The following is an 18,261-nucleotide window of genomic DNA, read 5'->3' as shown; positions in this document are numbered from 1 at the left end:
TCGTTAAGGATATCTTTCAGCATAGAAGTCTCTAGCTCTCACTGAATTTCGTTGGCATTCTCCGTAAATGAGAAGCATATCGACTTGTTCTTTGAAGGAATAAATCATTCACATTTGCTTGATTCAATGATACCATTCCTATTAATGTTTTATTGCGAAACCGTCGAATGGTGTTTACATGTCAATGGCATGTTAGATGGAAACCCCGTATTCGGTGAATATTTACTATTTGCACGATATATGAGAGAGAACTGTCAGAGCATGTGCTTTGATAAGTGCCTAAGTGATAAGGAATACTACTCAATCCATGATAAGAAAATTGCAGCACTGCATTCATACCAATGGTCATCACTTTGAACATCTTCTGTAAATGGACATTCATCTTTTTTGACCTTCAAAGATCTTACTGTTACACATGATTGGATTCGTCTCGATAGCCCTTATCAGAATATAAGTACTGAACAACAGCATACCATTATAAAAAAAATTTACCTTCATATCTCTGAAGCGACGCCACTTAGCAACAAAAAAACGTCATATTATGGTCCCCGCTGTCCCATGCAACATTTGTCCCACAAATATTTCAAGCACCATCATACTTTCATAGTTATTCTAGGTGGCAATAGTTAGTGACTCACCCTGTATATGGAAATTTGTGATGCATTTTGTGCTCAATTCACTGAATATGAAAGACAATACTGTTGCTACTAGCAAGATGGAAAACAAGCCACACATCTAAGGTATACCTGGAACAAGTACATGAAGTCTTCACTGAGAAACAAACAATCAACAAACATTTATGGCCATCATGTTCATCAGGTCTAACAACATGTTATTCTTTCCTAAGGTGTATGAAAAAAATTCACATACAATATAGGAACTGAAAGAACATCAGCTGTGCAGTTTCCGTCATCAACATATTGAAGTTTACACGGGGTGTATCTGAATATGCCTAGATGTGCACAGCTGTGTATTTATGTTGCAGGGAGTCACTTTAAGCATCATCTTTAAATGTGCTTTTCATTGTAAATAAATAGTAAATCCATTTTAGCTCTTTGTTTCTGTAATTTCACTCTTTTCCTTTATACTTACACAGGTTACTTTTATCTGTGCCACCCTGATGTTCTAATGGTATTGATCTGGAGAGTAGTCTTGTACAGGAGTAGCGCCGGGCCAGCATTGACGTTTGGCTGGTGCAGTGAGCTGCCACCAGCTGGGGGAGGGGGGGGGGGGTGGCAGGAACAGTGACATGGCCTACTCAGACATCAGAAGTGTCTGCCCACTCCTCTACACAGACCACACCCTCACACTGGTAACACTCCCAACCACAATAGTATCGGCTTCTCTGAAGGCCACGATTTGAGATGGCATGCCATGTCACCATGGCCCATTCATCATCAGCCAGGTCACCTGCCCTGCTTTAAAGAATCTCCCCCATAGCTGCAGTTTGCAAATAGATAAATAACAAAGGGAAAACTCTCTCTATAAGAAAAGTACACTCACCACCTACAGCATGACTAGAGGGAAACTGGTTGTTCATCTATCACCACTATTGGCTTGGTCAGAGATTTCTTTTAAAAGTGACAGATCGTGCATGAATAGTCAGCTTAATAAATTTTGCAAAAAGGAATCCTAGAGAACCAGAGTGTCCTGTCACAGTTGCCATGTCCTGTAGCAACTAAATAATTGTTCATCACTTGGGCATAATGGAGGGTTACTATGATTGAGGCAAGCAACACGTCTGCAGCAACTGAAATTAAAAACTGGTAAATGACCTCAACCCTATCTGATAGGGAGATAGTCACTCACCAGCTGATCATCTGTCATTTGACTACATAACCATTCGGAGTCTTCTCCTTCTGGTAGGGGATTGGTTGTTTAAATGGTGGTAGGATTAAAAAAAGGGGCAAGGGAAAGCTACAGTCAATGCAAGCCTTTTGAGGCATTAATTTTCATATATATAGTAACCAAAAGAGAAAACAAATCGAGGTAGCCCATTTACTATAGTCCAATTACAAATATTGACATAAATGGCAAGATTCCATCCTGCTGTAGCCCAGGTAATATACAAGATAGACAAATAAGAAGTTCAGTGAAGCAATGACATCAAGAACTAATCCCTAGAGACAGAGGGAGGGAGGGAGGGAGGGAGGGAGAGGGAGAGAGAGAGAGAGAGAGAGAGAGAGAGAGAGAGAGGGGGGGGGGGGGGGCCTTACATGATTCTACCTCAAAGATAATAAAGGAAACCACAGGAGTTGAGAGGTGAAAGGCAGAAACAAAGGTGGCATATTATAACTTACTAAATCACTGCTATCAAACTTGGGGTACTCATCATGAGCAGGGCACTTCGCGTAACATGTGTGAGCAATCACTGTAGCTGCTGCAAGCTCCCAATCAGTAACAATGATGCTCAACAGCAGTATGGTGTTACATGAGACTGCTTACAAAATGATTGAGAGTCAGCCTTGAACTAAGATTACTGCAGATTTCGCATTCAGTTACTCACAAAGCAACACATCCACCATCTTCAAGAAACTGCGTATGACTGAGGCTCAGAGGTGACATTCCCGGCCATTTGTTACAATGGGTACCTCCCCAGAGTATGCTTGCGTGAAAGGCGAAAAGGCATCTGTAGACTGAAGGGGGAAGCACCAGTAGTTTCTGTATCCCAGTCTAGAAAAGTCATCAGCTTTCTGAAGCAAGCAACAAATTGATGTCCCTGTGCAACTGTATGCCCTCTGGTGATCAATAAACCTGAAGACTCCAAATTTTAAGACAACTGGCCTACTTGAGGGATTTTAATATTAATTAAATGTTAAACAGGAAAAATATTTAGCTCCCTCCACCCTCCACCTTGCAGTCAAGACATCAGTGGCGTTTGTTGATTGCAGAAAATTACATTTGATACTTAAATCGAATAATTTAGTTCAGGAACTTTCTTATTACTCAGTTGACAGGTTTGTGCTCAGTGCCAATCAACTCATCAGTCTGACAGCAGTAATCTGTAATCCAATTTTCTGAATCAATTTGTTCTATCTATCTATTTCTGGCACTGGAAAAGGCAGTCTTGGTGGCTTTGCCACATGTAGCGTCTGCCCCTGAAATGTCTGTGGGTTACTTTATGATTTCATTATGTATGGTGAGAGCAAGCAACTCTGACAACATGATGTGCACGTTTTTCCCACATGGTATGTGCCCTAAACCATGACATCATAGTGTGCAGTTTAAGAGGGACATAATATTAACTTTTCAACATTCACAGTTGTTGGTAGTTTGAAATTTGTTTTTGTGTAAGTGAGTATTATTGAGTAATTACCGAAGGGTGATTTGTGACTGGCTCACTTCATTCTACAAATGATGAAAATTAATGCATTACTGGTGGTATATTCAGATTCTATTAATAGCAACTTCAATGCTCTTAAGCACATGCCGAATGGATTTGAGAAAGGAAGTAACAAAATTTATACAATTTCAGCTTGAGTGTAGCTCTTAACAAAGGAAATCACCAACTACACTACAGTGTCTTTTAATGCACTTGCATAACGCCAAAATTCAGTATAAAATAACTTTTAATATTTCATCTTATTTAACTTATGTGAGGTACAAGAATGAAAATCGATCACATTTCAGTGTATAGGGTGAAGCAGCTAAGACAAGGCATCCCAAATGAATCCAGGAGGGTAATTTTTCTTGGCGCAGTTCATACTGGGTTATTTTCGAGGTCTTTTGTCTGAAGACTGGTTTAAAGCAGCTCTGGACACTGGTCTATACCATGCGAGCCTCTTCATTTCTGCATAATTACTGCAACCTACATCCAATAGAACCTGCTTAATGTATTCGAACTTGGGTGTACCTGTACAGTGTTTGTTGACAGTAGCCATCTGTACAGACAGAACAGCTTAATAGTGGTTGTACCAACGTACAACACTGTGCAGTGATCACAGCTAAGTTGGTATACCACATGGCTACTTTCACAGGTAGTCCTGACTTTGATGGGTCAGGAAATTCTTGTTAAGGACTAATGGGAATTCTCCCTGCAACAAATCCTTCATTTCTGTAACCCCCTTACTTCAACCCATGCTAGTCCCTGTACTCAACCTGCTCCTGTACCCTATCCTACATACACTCCAGCCTCACATACATCATATATCCTGCCAATGCACATGCATTGTCCCTTTTCCTTCTCTCCTAAACCCCTCCCATTACCCTCACTGGTAGAACCTTCCGATGGTGAATGCAGCAGGCAACCATCCTGTTCCCATCATGTCCCTGCACACTCCCACAGGGAACACTAAAGCATCTTTCCCCACCATTATACCCGGATAGCATTCCTCTTACCTCCCTGTCCCACACCCCCACTACCCATCCCAGCTGAGCTTGCAAGATCACTACTCACTTCAGTCAGGCTCAATGCTTGGAGATTACACTGGCCTGCATGAAGGTGTGTATGTGTTTCTCAGTCTGAAGGGTGACTGTGTACCATAGCTTAGTTTACTTTTAAATGTGCCTGCCTGGTGCTCAAAGCCTCCTGTTCCAGATTTTCCATTGTTCAATAAATAGTGAGAAACTTGGTTTAGTAAAATACTGGGAGTCATTATTTTTGTATCATTCACTGATGAGGGAGTGCTATAGCAAGAACAAATGCGATATATGGAACATAGTACTTTATAGAGAAACGCATAAGATACAGTGGAGTACAGATTGTGCAAAACACTGAATGGACACTAGTAACACAGGTTACAGAATAGGCCAAGCACTCATTCACGAATACTTGAATAATATTGTTCGTTTGGTGGCTCACTAAAGCATGCCAGGGGCCAACCCAGGTGGCCTCTATAAATGAGCCTGTGAACTGCATGGACGCATGATCTCTGAAATTGCACATGTCATGAGTGAAGGTACATCACTCCTCCCTCCCAAGGGCGGAAAACTACATGCATATATTAAAACACTAGGCACAGAAAAACACATAGTACAGAAAAAATGTATGGTATAAAAAAAGCACTGTTACAGATCAAAAAGCAATAGTACTGAAATAGGACTGGTACCATGAAAAAATGGAAAAAAAGAAGTACTGATCTCACAAAGCATGAGATTGCAAGTCATGGAATATATGAATGACAGCACTGACATCCATTTTATCACCCGACAGTGGTGGCTGCTGCAGCATGTGGTGAGCAGGCTCTGGCAAGTAGGGGCAGAAGTGATGAGGGAGCAGTTTGTTGCACCGTTCCCCCTTTTGTGAGAGGCCATAGGGCAAGACCAGGGATGGTGTCTCCATAATGATGTCCTTTTTGAGGTCAGAGGGTGGGCTGGAGGCATCAGTAGGGATGTTGGAGATGACGGCCACACAGGACCCAGCAACAGAGGCAGGGGCGACTACAGCACTGCGTGCAGTGGGGGCTGCACCAGTGACGGTAGTCGAGAAGTGGGGGCATAGTCGGGAACCCCAGACATCGATGTGCCAGGCAGCAGCCCCTGCTGCAGTGTGACCCAGACTATCTGCAACACAGGTACGGGCATTGGTGGCGCCGGGGATGGGGAGGTGGTGAGCTTTCTGGAAGAGACCCTGATGTGTGCGACCATATCTCGTTGAAGTGATGGGACATCCACCCATCAGGAGTGTGGATGATGCACAGGTGCTGGCCCCAGTGACTCTCGATGACGACAGGAACCCAGTTCGGCCAACAGCCAAAACCGTGAGGCCAGACAGCCGCACCCAGCCATAACCTTTGTGGAGTCGGTGATGCTGGTGGACGTGGCATCAGATGCAGCAGGTGAGGGAAGGTCCATGGTTGGCGTCCACATAGCAGCTCCACCGGGCTCTTGTCCCCCACCAGTGTGAAACAGTATGAACTCAAAACACAGTCTAAAGCAGCTTAAGGGGACCTACCAGATACATACTTCCACATCTGAGTTTTAAATGTCCAAACCATGCGTTTGGCCTCACTATTAAATTGAGATTGAAACGTGAGCTGTGAGATGGTGAACACCACTAACCTAACAAAAAGTTGCAAACTCTCAAGAAACAAACTGGAGGCCTTTATCAGTAACTGTGGTGTATAGAAGTCCCTCAGCTGCCTAATTCTTACACAGAGACAGAGCGGTAGCCGCTGCAAGTGCAGACAGATAACACGCCACATAGGGGAAATTGGAATAGGCATCCACTACAATAAGCCAGTAATGATTTAGGAAGGGCCCAGCAAAATTGACATGTAGACGCTCCCATCCCATTGGCACTGCAGTGTTGGCCAGGGGAAAAAGACACACGCGGTGCCGCCTGTTGCTGAACACAGTGAGTGCAAGTGGAGATAAGCCACATAATGTCCCCATCAATGTCTGGCAAATACACATGCCAGCAGGCCAAAGCTTTGGTGAGGAGAGGTCTCCCAATGACCGACATGCGAAAGCTGCAGTACATTAAGGTGTATGAACGTAGAAATCACTATCCGGGGAGCAGTGTCCTCCACAGCTTACAAAAGAACCACATCTAACACAGAAAACTGGTGCTGGAGGGAGAAGTGATTACACAAGAGATTCGAGGCACAGCCCGGGGATTTTTCCAGCCAACAGTGCTGCACAAAAGAGAGGACCCGACTAAGTACAGGATTTGCAGTGACAGCCAATGCTGTCATGGCACTAATGATGGGAAAACCAATATCTAATTAGAAACAAAAAGAGCGACTCATTCTGATCAAACACTGTGTCTGGCCTGATCGGAAGGTGAGATAAGGTATCGGCTTTGGCATGTTGCGCCATCAACGGGTAATGGAACTAATAATGACAATGGGAGAGGAAGAGTGCCTGCAACTGCAAATGATGCACTGCCTAGTCCTGCACAGAAGCTGAAGGGTTAAAAAGAGTGACCAATGACTTGTGATCCAATGATTAAATGGAACTTAGAACACTACAAGACATCACAAAATTTCTTGAGGGCGAACACAATTGCTAAAGCCTCCTTTTCAGTCTGAGAATAATGCTGTTCAGTGGGAGTTAAAGTCTTAGAAGGGTAAGCAATTGGTTGTTCAGATCCATCTGCATATTTGTGCACCAACACTGTGCCAAGACCATGCTGAGAGGGATCTGTAGCCAACACAAGATGCTGACCTGGCTGAAAAGTGGCCAGATACAAGGCAGACTGAAGCTTAGATTTAAGCAAAGCGAATGCTCAGTCATAAGCTGGGGACCAGGAAAAAGGCATATTTTTATTCAAAAGCAAGTGCAGTGGCTGAAGAACAGCAGATATGTCCAGTAAAAACTTATGGTTGTACACAACTTTACCTACAAACACTTGCAAATCCTTAACAGAGGTGCTATGGGAAAGCCGCAATTGCATCAACATAGTGACGCAGCAGCTTTGACACTAGTATGAGAAACCTCAAAACACAGGCAGTCAACTGATGATTGAAAAAACTGAGATTTGTCAAGATTGCACTTGAGACCCACAGGCTACAAAATAGGAAACAACGATAGGAGATTGCTAAGGTGATCTTTGGTGGAAGCATCCGAAACAATGATATTGTCAAGGTAATTGATGCAGCCAGGTACAGAAGCTGTCAGCTGTTCTAAGAAACACTGAAAAATTGCAGGCAAGCTAGCGATGCCAAAAGGCAAACATTGATATTGATGTAGGCCAAAAGATGTGTTGACAATTAGAAGATGGCTAGTGGTCTCACCCAAGGTCAGCTTGGAGGTACCCTTCTGACAAATCAATCTTGGAATAGTAATGGTCACTTGACAATTTTTCAAGCAGCTTGTCAGGGTGGAACAAGGGGTATGTATCTATCATGGACTGTGCATTAAACATGACACTGAAGTTGCCATGGACGCGAAGATTGCCCATTGGATCCTTAATTTTTGGCCTCGACAGAGTCACACTGCAGGTACCTATCACGCAGGAAAAACCGAGAGCGGGCAGACTCTTTCGTGGTAACGTGGGCCTGAAAACTGGTAGCACAACTGAGCACAGGCAAAAACAGTGACGAAATCTCAGAGCAGAGGGAATCCAGTTACTGATACAGAACTTGGAACTGACACAAAATTTACCTCATTGGCAATGGAGAAACCAAAAGCATTAAACACATGTAACCCAAACAGGTCTGTGGTACCAGTATGATCCACAACAATGAAGGTGAGTGGGTGAACAATAGATTTGCTGTTTATTGTAGCTAATCAACATTCATGAAACCTGTGTGAGGGGAGGGGAGTCCAAGTCCATTGCAAATCGCCCAATGCTTAGGGCATGTGTCACACTCATGTTGGACGAAATAGTACGGACAAGACAAAACGGGGGCACACGGCCACTGCCGTGACATATAAATGCATTTAAAAAGGTGGAAGCTAATATTTCCTTTTTTATGTTTTCTCCAGTTACAACAACAGACTGGGCCAAGATATGCTGGGTTTTGATTCACTGGTTGAGTTTACATAGGGACATAATCCCTAAATTTTCTAGAAGATCCTTCATCAACTGTCATTAACTTGAAGCAAATGCCTTCTTAAAAGTGCATCAGTTATTACTATCTTGCATCTACACTACTGGCCATTAAAATTGCTACACCATGAAGATGACGTGCTACAGACGCGAAATTTAACTGACAGGAAGAAGATGCTGTGATATGCAAATGATTAGCTTTTCATAGCATTCACACAAGGTTGGCGCCGGTGGCGACACCTACAACGTGCTGACATGAGGAAAGTTTCCAACCGATTTCTGATACACAAACAGCAGTTGACTGGTGTTGCCTGGTGAAACGTTGTTGTGATGCCTTGTGTAAGGAGGAGAAATGTGTACCGTCATGTTTCTGACTTTGATAAAAGTCGGATTGTAGCCTATCACGATTGCGGTTTATCGTATCACGACATTGCTGCTCGCGTTGGTCGAGATTCAATGACTGTTACCAGAATATGGAATCAGTGGTTTCAGGAGGGTAATATGGAATGCCATGCTGGATCCCAATGGCCTCATATCACTAGCAGTCGAGATGATAGGCATCTTGTCCGCATGGCTCTAATGGATCGTGCTGTCACATCTCGATCCATCAGTCAACAGATGGGGACGTTTGCAAGACAACAACCATCTGCAGGAACAGTTCGACGATGTTTGCAGCAGCATGGACTACCAGCTCAGAGACCATGGCTGCGGTTACCCTTGACACTGCATCACAGACAGGAGTGCCTGCAATGGTGTACTCAACAACGAACCTAGGTGCACGAACAGGAAAACGTCATTTTTTCGGATGAATGCAGGTTCTGTTTACAGCATCATGATGGTCGCATCCGTGTTTGGCGACATTGCGATTAACGCACACTGGAAGCGTGTATTCGTGATTGCCATACTGGTGTATCATCCAGCATGATGGTATGGGGTGTCATTGGTTGCACGTGTCGGTCACCTCTTGTTCGCATTGACGGCACTTTGAACAGTGGATGTCACATTTCATGTGTGTTACGACCCATGGCTCTACCCTTCATTTGATCCCTGTGAAACCCTACATTTCAGCACGATAATGCACAACCGCATGTTGCAGGTCCTGTACGTGCCTTTCTGGATACAGAAAATGTTCGACTGCTGCCCTGGTCAGCATATTCTCTAGATCTCTCACCAATTGAAAACGTCTGGTCAATGGTGGCCGAGCAACTGCCTCATCACAATACGCCAGCCACTACTCTTGATGAACTGTGGTATCGTGTTGAAGCTGAATGGGCAGCATGTACCTGTACATGCCATCCAAGCTCTGTTTGACTCAATGCCCAGGTGTATCAAGGCTGTTATTATGGCCAGAGGTGGTTTTTCTGGGTACTGATTTCTCAGGATCTATGCACTCAAATGGCGTGAAAATGTAATCACGTCAGTTCTAGTATAATATATTTGTCCAATGAATACCCGTTTATCATCTGCATTTCTTCTTGGTGTAGCAATTTTAATGGCCGGTAGTGTACTATCTGTAGATCAAGGATCTACATCTACATCTAAACTCTGCAAGCCACATCATGGTGTGTCGTGGAGCATACTGTGTGTTCAGATGTCGCTTCCCCCTTTTTCTGCTCCAGTTACGAATGGTTAACAGGAGGTTGCTAGTAGGCCTCTGTGTAGGCTCAGATCTCTGTGATTTTTTCTTCGTGGTCTTTTTGCAAGATATACAAGAGGAAGCAATAGTTTGGTTGACTTTTCGAGGAACATAAGCTCTTGGAACTTTAACAATAAACTATACTGTGATGCAGAACACCTCTCCTGCAGTGTCTGCTACTAAATGAACCTATAACAAAGTGTCCTGCTCTTCTTTGGATTTTCTCTGTTTCCTCTATCAGTCATATCTGGTACAGATCCCTGACTGACAGGCAATATGACTAGAGCCCAGTTTTTTTTTATATCAAGTTAAGAAATATGTACACAAAAATGTTACTAAAATTGGTGAAATATGTAAATAAATATGTGCTGAAGCAATTACATGTAAAATCCAAAATGTTATATTTTCACTAGAAAATATAAGTTCACAGGTAGGTTAGGCAAGTATCTATGTTAATTTTTAATCAGTTCACTTCTGCTACAAAGTACTGAAGTACAAGTGTCTCCTATTCAAGCATTTAAGTCACACTGGAATTGCACTGTACCTTTCTATATGTTCTGCTGCCATGCACAGCCTTCTGTCTGACAATATGTTCTTATATAGCTATATGGTGAGTAGCAATGATCCTCTTCATAATACTGTTATGTTCAATCCTGCATTTTCAATTGTTCAATATGTTTTTATAAACAGAGAAAGATCCCTCAACTTCACAAGAAGTAAACTGTGTGTGCATACAGAGGATTCTACAATTCCACCATTAAATAAGTGAAACAAAATAACAAGATTTGAGTACACAGGGTTCTTATGCAGCACACATCGCAGTTTATTGGAAATTACACCACCCACTTCATCTGGCATGAGACTGACCTTCCAAACTGCCATTATTCCCACAGCGTCTTGGAGTGACATAATTGAAGTCTCCAGTTTCTTGATACTGTTGGGAAGTCAGTTGAAGTAACTTGTGATGTATGAAACTGAACAGAGTACTTTGGAACTGTTGAATGCTACAATGATTCACTCACAGACACTGCAGGATCAGAAGAAAGTTCTCCATAATTGGCTTTACTGTTTCAGAGTGCTTACTGTAGAAAATCACAGCTTCAGTCCATATTGCCCACCTCATTACCACTGACTCCGCAGGCAGAGGTACATCAGGTAGCTGCTGCCTGTACTGTTGTACATGATAAGGACAATCCAAGAAAACTTTCTTTCTTGCTGATATCAGTGCATTTACTTGTGGGAATTGATGTATAACTGTCTCTGCCACTTGTTGCAATGCATGAACCCTACATGTAACATACACTAAGTTTTGATAAAATACATTAAGCAATTTCCCCACTTTAAACATGTATGGAGCTGTATCTGTATACATCAACAGGACCCTCTTTTCTTTTATACTATCTGGCCATAGTATCTTAAGACCATCATTAATGAACCTAGCAATTGGGAGACCCGCACCGCCGACTAGGCAAGGTCCTTGCGGAGGAACAGAACACATTCAAAACACTGTTGTCAACCTGCCCACCAAAACCCTCAATCAAAGACATACTCTCTTTCTCCTGATCCATACAGTGGGAACACTTCTTTACTATCAGTCCCTCCAATCAAAGCCATTCTAATCCCAACAATGAACCTTGCCTCTCCCTGTTCACCGAGCGAGGTGGCGCAGTGGTTCGACACTGGACTCGCATTCGGGAGGACGACGGTTCAATCCCGCGTCCGGCCATCCTGATTTAGGTTTTCCGTGATTTCCCTAAATCACTCCAGGCAAGTGCCGGGATGGTTCCTTTGAAAGGGCACGGCCGACTTCCTTCCCCGTCCTTCCCTAATCCGATGAGACCGATGACCTCGCTGTCTGGTCTCCTTCCCAAACCAACCAACCAACCAACTCTCCCTGTTCATACCACCATCCAACCCTGACTTTCACCCTCTTCCCCCTAACCACTTGCTGGTTACCTTCCAGGAATTCCTCACCTCCAACTTGGCCTCATCTTCCTTTCCATTACCCTTCCCAAGAACGCAAACCTTTCAATGGAAGAAAGAATAGCCATTCGCAACCTCAAGAGTGGCCCTGATTTGATCATCCTCTCTGCAGACAGTCTCCACACTGTTGTGATTAACTGCGGTGACTTATCTGACAGAAGGCATCTACAAACTGTCTTGTCTCTGCCACCCACGAGTCCTGTCATAGTGATCCCATCCCCGAAGTCCAGCATAATCTCCAACCCTGCTCAAATCTTTAGGCACATCACTGAACCTATTCCCTAAATCCAACTTCCTCCTCAACCCAATGACCCCCAAGCACACCAACCTTGGACATGCTTTCCAACATCCATAAACCTAACAGTCCTGGGCACCCAATCGTACTTGGTTACTGTACTCTGACTGAAAGAATCTCTGCTGCTGTTGACCAACACCTCCAACCAATCGCTTGTAGCCCAGTATCTGTTATTAAAAATACAAACTGCTTTCCTCACCAACTCTAGACCATTCCCACCTATTACCATCTGGACCCCTATTCCTCAATGTTGATGCCACCTATTTATACACCAACATCCCCCACACCTGTTACTTTGCCTTTACCAAATTCTCTCTCTTCCAATTCCAAATTCACCACCTCATTCCTTCTGCACCATAGTAATTACATTGACACACATAACTATTTCTCCTTTGAGGGGAAGACATGTAAACAAATTTGCTGCTCATTGATGGGGACTTGCATGGCACTATCTAGAGGAAATCTTCATAAAAGCACACACCCCTTGACTGTTTCAGATTCATTGTTGATATCTTCATTATTGGGACCAAGGGCTAAGACACCCTACCATTCCTCCACAGACTCTACACCTTTTCCATTTGCTTCGCCAGGTCCGCCTCAGCTCATGCCTCCTTCCTGGGTGTTGACCTTCATCTCTCCAATGGCTCCATCCATACATATGTCAATATCAAGTACACTAACCACCAAAAGTACCTGCATTATGAAGATGTCACTCCTTCAATATCAAAAAAATCACTCCAGTATAGTCTGGCCACGTGTGGATGGCATATCTCCAGTGATGAGAATTCCCTTGCACAGTATGCTGAAGGTTTCACAAAGGTCATGCAGACACGTACTATCCCCTAAACCTATACCAAAAGCAGATTTCTCATGTCATATCTTCACACACCCCTAACCCTCTTACCTCTTCCAAGAACCACATGCATATGAGCACCCCTTAATCGCCCAGTATCATCCAGGGTTGGAGCAACTGCACCATATCTTCTCCAGGGCTTTGACTGTCTATAATTGAACCTGGAAAGTAAGGATATCCAACCTGCAATCCTTCCTACCACTCATATCATGGTATTCCACCATACACCCAACCTACACAGTTCCTGGGCCACCCCTATTCCACATCCACTCCCAACCCCATGCCATGTGGGTCATATCCGTGTGGGACACCAAACAGCATCACCTGCCCTGTTCACCAACCCAGCACATCCTCCTCTAGTCCTGTCACAGGCTTATCCTGCCCAATTAGAGGCAGGGCCACCTTTGCAAGCAGCCATTTTGTATACCAGATCTGCTGCAATTTCTGCACAGCATTTTATGAAGGTCTGACCACCACCAACTTTCCACTCGAATTAATGGCCACCACCAAACTGTGGCCAAGAGCAGAGTTGGCCACTCAGTGGAAAAACATGTTGATAAGCACAATGTACTCCACTTTAGTGGCTACCTCACAATCCGAGGCATCTGGATCCTTTCCCCCACACCACCTTTTTTGAACTACGTAAATGGGAGCTATCCTTTCAGAACACCCTTGGTTCCCGTCATCTTCCTGGCCTCGATCTCTGCTAACCATCTGGATCCAAACCGTCTTCTCAGCTGTCTCCTCTTCCTCTGTTTTGTTAACCCCCCTCCCCCAATCCACTCAATTATGTTGTTGTCATCATGCACTTCACAAACTGACTGGCTCCAGAGCTTGTGCCACATTCCCATCCTGTGCACCTGCCATGTCTCCATCCCGCATTCCCATCTCTATCAGCCACCCTTTCTCTCATTCCCCATCTCTTTTCTCCTCTCGCCCACTCAACACAACACTACTTCATTACCTTCACTCCTAATTTATAAGTGATATTCAAACTTAATATATACTCTCTTTAATGATTTTGGCTAGTTTAGACTGTGTTAGATTGTGGAACTGGAAGATACTACTCAAAACAATACCGAATGGTATCAGTAGCACTGTTATTGATGCATTTTGATTAATGGCAAGGTTGTACTTCTAATGTTTCTTGAGTGTTCTGCTATCAGAACTGATAATGAAATGGTGCTCACCTCTACGCAAGACAATAATATAAAGTGTGCATCTGTTACATGTAACAGCAATGTGACTCAATACATGTTCATAAGTGAATAACGGCTGTAAAATTTTGAAACTTACTTTCACTGCACAATTCTAGATTCCACAGAACATAAAGTATTTCAGTCAAAACTTGACCATCATAAGCCACAGGATAACAGCCATGGTTCACATTTCCTGTTGTGGCTGGATACAAACCAATTATAATCCTGTTTCTGCTGTATCATCCACAGGTCACTGCAATCATTCATCAGCTATGTATCTGCCATTCCCAGGGCAAATGTATCACTAATGTGCAATTCTAGTTTTTTTTAATATAGTCAAACAATGTAAGCTGTTCAATGGATTGACTTCTTTTTAGATAGAAGGTGCCTGAATGGTGGATGTTAGCAGCTAATTGTTCAGCAACTCAGTCCAAAAAGTAACTTTGTCAGTATCAAACAATGGAAAATCCAGACTGGAACGTAACAGTTATGAGAAGGAAAGTTGCTACTCACCATATAGCAGAAATGCCGAGTCGCAGATAGGCACAACAAAAAGATTCTCACAATTAAAGCTATTGGCCATTGGCCTTCATCAACAACAACACACACACACACACACACACACACACACACACACACACACACACACACACACGCGCGCGCGCGCGCGATTGCAGCCTCAACACAACTGAAACCATGTTAGAATTATTAACCAAACCTAAAGAAATTTGAAAAATGGGTTTGGATTGACTTTCTAATACTGGTGGAAGTACTCTTTTGAATGTGACTGGATCTGCTTATCTGGAAAGAGACAAGTGCAAGGACTGATGATCAGTCAGCAGCAGCTAGTGGTGGCAGAAATCAAAATGATCTTCTTCACTTATTATTGCTGTCATCCTCATCTATGAACGAATTAATTAGTTATACGTAAGCACAGAACTCTTGTCTAGCCCTGCAGAAGATGAAACTGCATGTTTTCACCATCATTATGCATTTAACAGATTAAATTTACAAGTGATTTTTAAAACTATAAAATGCGTACCAGATTATTTAATTATACATCATATAAGGAAGACACATTTTGCAGTGCATACTAAATCTGGTTTAGTCATAAGCAGGAAAACACCAAACAGAAATAAAAGTGTGAAATGATTAAATGTAGGTAGACTGGAAGCCAAGAATTGATAGAAAAAAAATCATCAGATGTGAGTTACTTTTCAATAACTGACATCCAAGAATAGTGACAAACAATTTCCTAAGAAGAGTTGCAGTTTTAGCCAGGAAAGTGCAGAAGATAGACAATGGCAGGAATCTTCCAGAAGTAGGGGAAGAGTTTTCACACAAATATACACTTCATCACCAATAGTGTCATGGTATGGCAACTGCTGCTGTTCAGGGAGTTTAAAGAGAAACCAGTGGAAATCTAATCTTTGCTCACTACTGCTGCACTACATCACTGTAACACTATTGATCTTGTTCCATAACAATCAGTACGCCGGGAAAGCTTTAAACATCACTATTGATCTTCACTGTTTGCATAACTTGGGTGATGAAGAGGAAGAAACCAACTAACAACTTAATTGGTCTGAATTCACAAAATGCTCCACTGTGAGATCTAGAACTGAATGTACCCTGCTGACTTCAGCAGCTACTAGAGAATAACTACATGTTATATAGACTCTCATAGATGTTTCTGGTCAACCTAGAAACCCTCTTTTAGTAGTAAAATTTATACAAGGTAGTATAACACTGGTAACAAGTTGTTACCTATTTATTTCATTGCATTGATTGTATCAAAGTAAAGTTCAGCTGAGAAAACTAATAAATTATGAAGCAGAATCGCTGGCCATCATTTACCTTCAGGAAGATGAGTATTTAATACTGCCAATATTATTAAAAAAATGAGAAATAAATTATGATAAATTTTTGTTATTATAATATAGGGGATTTATGAGTATTGGAAGTAGGCATTACCAACGGGTCATCATGCGAGACATGAGAGCTGTCGACACAACACCATATTTTACCACCAGCCCAGACACTTTAGATTGTCAGGTAGTCTTTACCTGTACATCTACATCTATATCTACATCTATTCTCTGCAAACCACCGTGAAGTGCATGCATAGGGCAAGTCCCACTGCACTAGTTGTCAGGGCTTCTTCCCATTCCATTCACATATGGAGTGTGTGGCGAATGATTGCTTTAATGCTTTCTTTCACGTTGTTATTAATCTACTCTTGTTCTCACAATCACATTTTACAACTTGCAACTGTCTTAAGGAACTTATTAGTGTAACAGGAAAGCTCACAGAGACACCCCCCTCCCCCCAAAAAAGTAATTTTCATCTCATTTTGTCCAACTTTTGTCTCAAATTATTTGTTCATCATATTCAACTTTTCATTTTATAGTTGCTGATCCATCAGCAAATTTAATGCTCTCTCTTTCCATCAGTCTGTTTTGAAGCAGAGATAAATTTTGTCTTCAGAGCTGACTCTTGTCCTCATTAAAACAGGTAATTTAGACTGACTTCTTGTATTTATGCTGCCTGGAGTCGGTAACGATATTTCTTGGAAATTTTTGGTAACTTCTATGGGACCAAACTGCTGAAGTCATCATTCTGATACCTATATATTTCCCCCTTTACACAGATGAATGACTCTCTCAAACATTCGATTCAGACTGCCTCTCATTCATTCCAGACTCTTCCAGATGAAGTAATGTGGTTTAACTGCCATATTGTCCTCATACGCATAGTACTCTAAAGAGAAGTGCTATTTTTACCTCCTGATTCCTAGAATGAAATGAGTTGGTCAGCTCTGAGGCGAGTCAAGCCACAAGAAATAAATTTTACAGGTGATACAAATAATTAATATAGCCCACTCAATACTTGTTATAGGTAGATAACTTTGACACTTAAAAGGCATGCAAATCACCTTCAGAAGTTTGTGAAAATTGTGTAATGAATAAAAACTCTATACTCCAGATTCCAGGAGGAAGGGAAAGGGGGGGGGGGAGAATGCCCCCCCTTGCAGACACCTCTATGGAGAGTGCACCTTCAGCCTGCTGTGTCCCACTGCTAGGAATAAACACGCAAAGAAAAATATATAATTAATGTGTCATTTCTACTGGTCATAAGGTCTTGCAAAGAAGATTATCTAAGAAAAGACTCCTGCCTCCATTTCTGGGAAAAGATTGATTTTGGTTTTGAGAATCTCTTTGACTGCATTGCAACACAAGATGATAAGTCCACAATGGTGTAGTAATTAACTTAACTGGAAGGAGTAATGCTCACTCTTTCTCATAATGAATCCTTAATGTGTGACCACATTGGTGACAAGAATTTTTTTGCAGAGGATTATAAGGAACAAAGGGCTACAAGACATTTACGTGTGAGGTCAATCATGCCACACGTTCTTTATTTTGAAGTTATTTTCTCCTCATTATGAATATGCTCTCCAGGTCACAATCCACCTGTAGCATTCTGAGCAGAAACATCACATATCCCACTGCTCATCACATCCACACTTTCTACCATTATGGAATCATGTGGTTATTCTGGAACTTAGCTCACTGATCTCTCTTGTGGTGTCTGTCATTTTCTTTGAATTACATTGCCAGTCTAAATTCTGTGTGTGTGTCTTTTACTCAAACTGCAAACTGATTCCTGTTTTATTTGCTGCTCTTATTACAATTCTTTTTTTTAATTTAACATTTCATCCCAAGCAATACTTACACTGGTATGAGTTTTGGGGCAAAAGCTGTTGTCCAAGGCAAAACTACTTCAGTTTTTGTGAGGATACACCATTATTTTGCTGGTTTTTCTTATTATGGGAGATTTTTGCTAAATAAAGACAAAATG

General features: G+C 42.3%; 1 protein-coding gene across 1 annotated transcript in view; it reads right to left on the bottom strand.

The window, feature by feature from the left end:
* The window catches only part of LOC126195553 (UNC93-like protein MFSD11), a 207,976-nt gene extending 203,610 nt beyond the window's left edge, over nt 1-4,366 (bottom strand). Inside the window, exon 1 of the mRNA XM_049934177.1 lies at nt 4,319-4,366. Coding sequence (XP_049790134.1) covers nt 4,319-4,366 — 48 coding nt within the window. The remainder of the gene's footprint in view (nt 1-4,318) is intronic.
* Nucleotides 4,367-18,261: the final 13,895 nt, after the last annotated feature.

Source organism: Schistocerca nitens, chromosome 7, assembly GCF_023898315.1.
Source record: "Schistocerca nitens isolate TAMUIC-IGC-003100 chromosome 7, iqSchNite1.1, whole genome shotgun sequence".
Classification (NCBI taxonomy): Eukaryota; Metazoa; Arthropoda; class Insecta; order Orthoptera; family Acrididae; genus Schistocerca; species Schistocerca nitens.
This window is presented reverse-complemented; position numbering and strand designations above follow the sequence as displayed.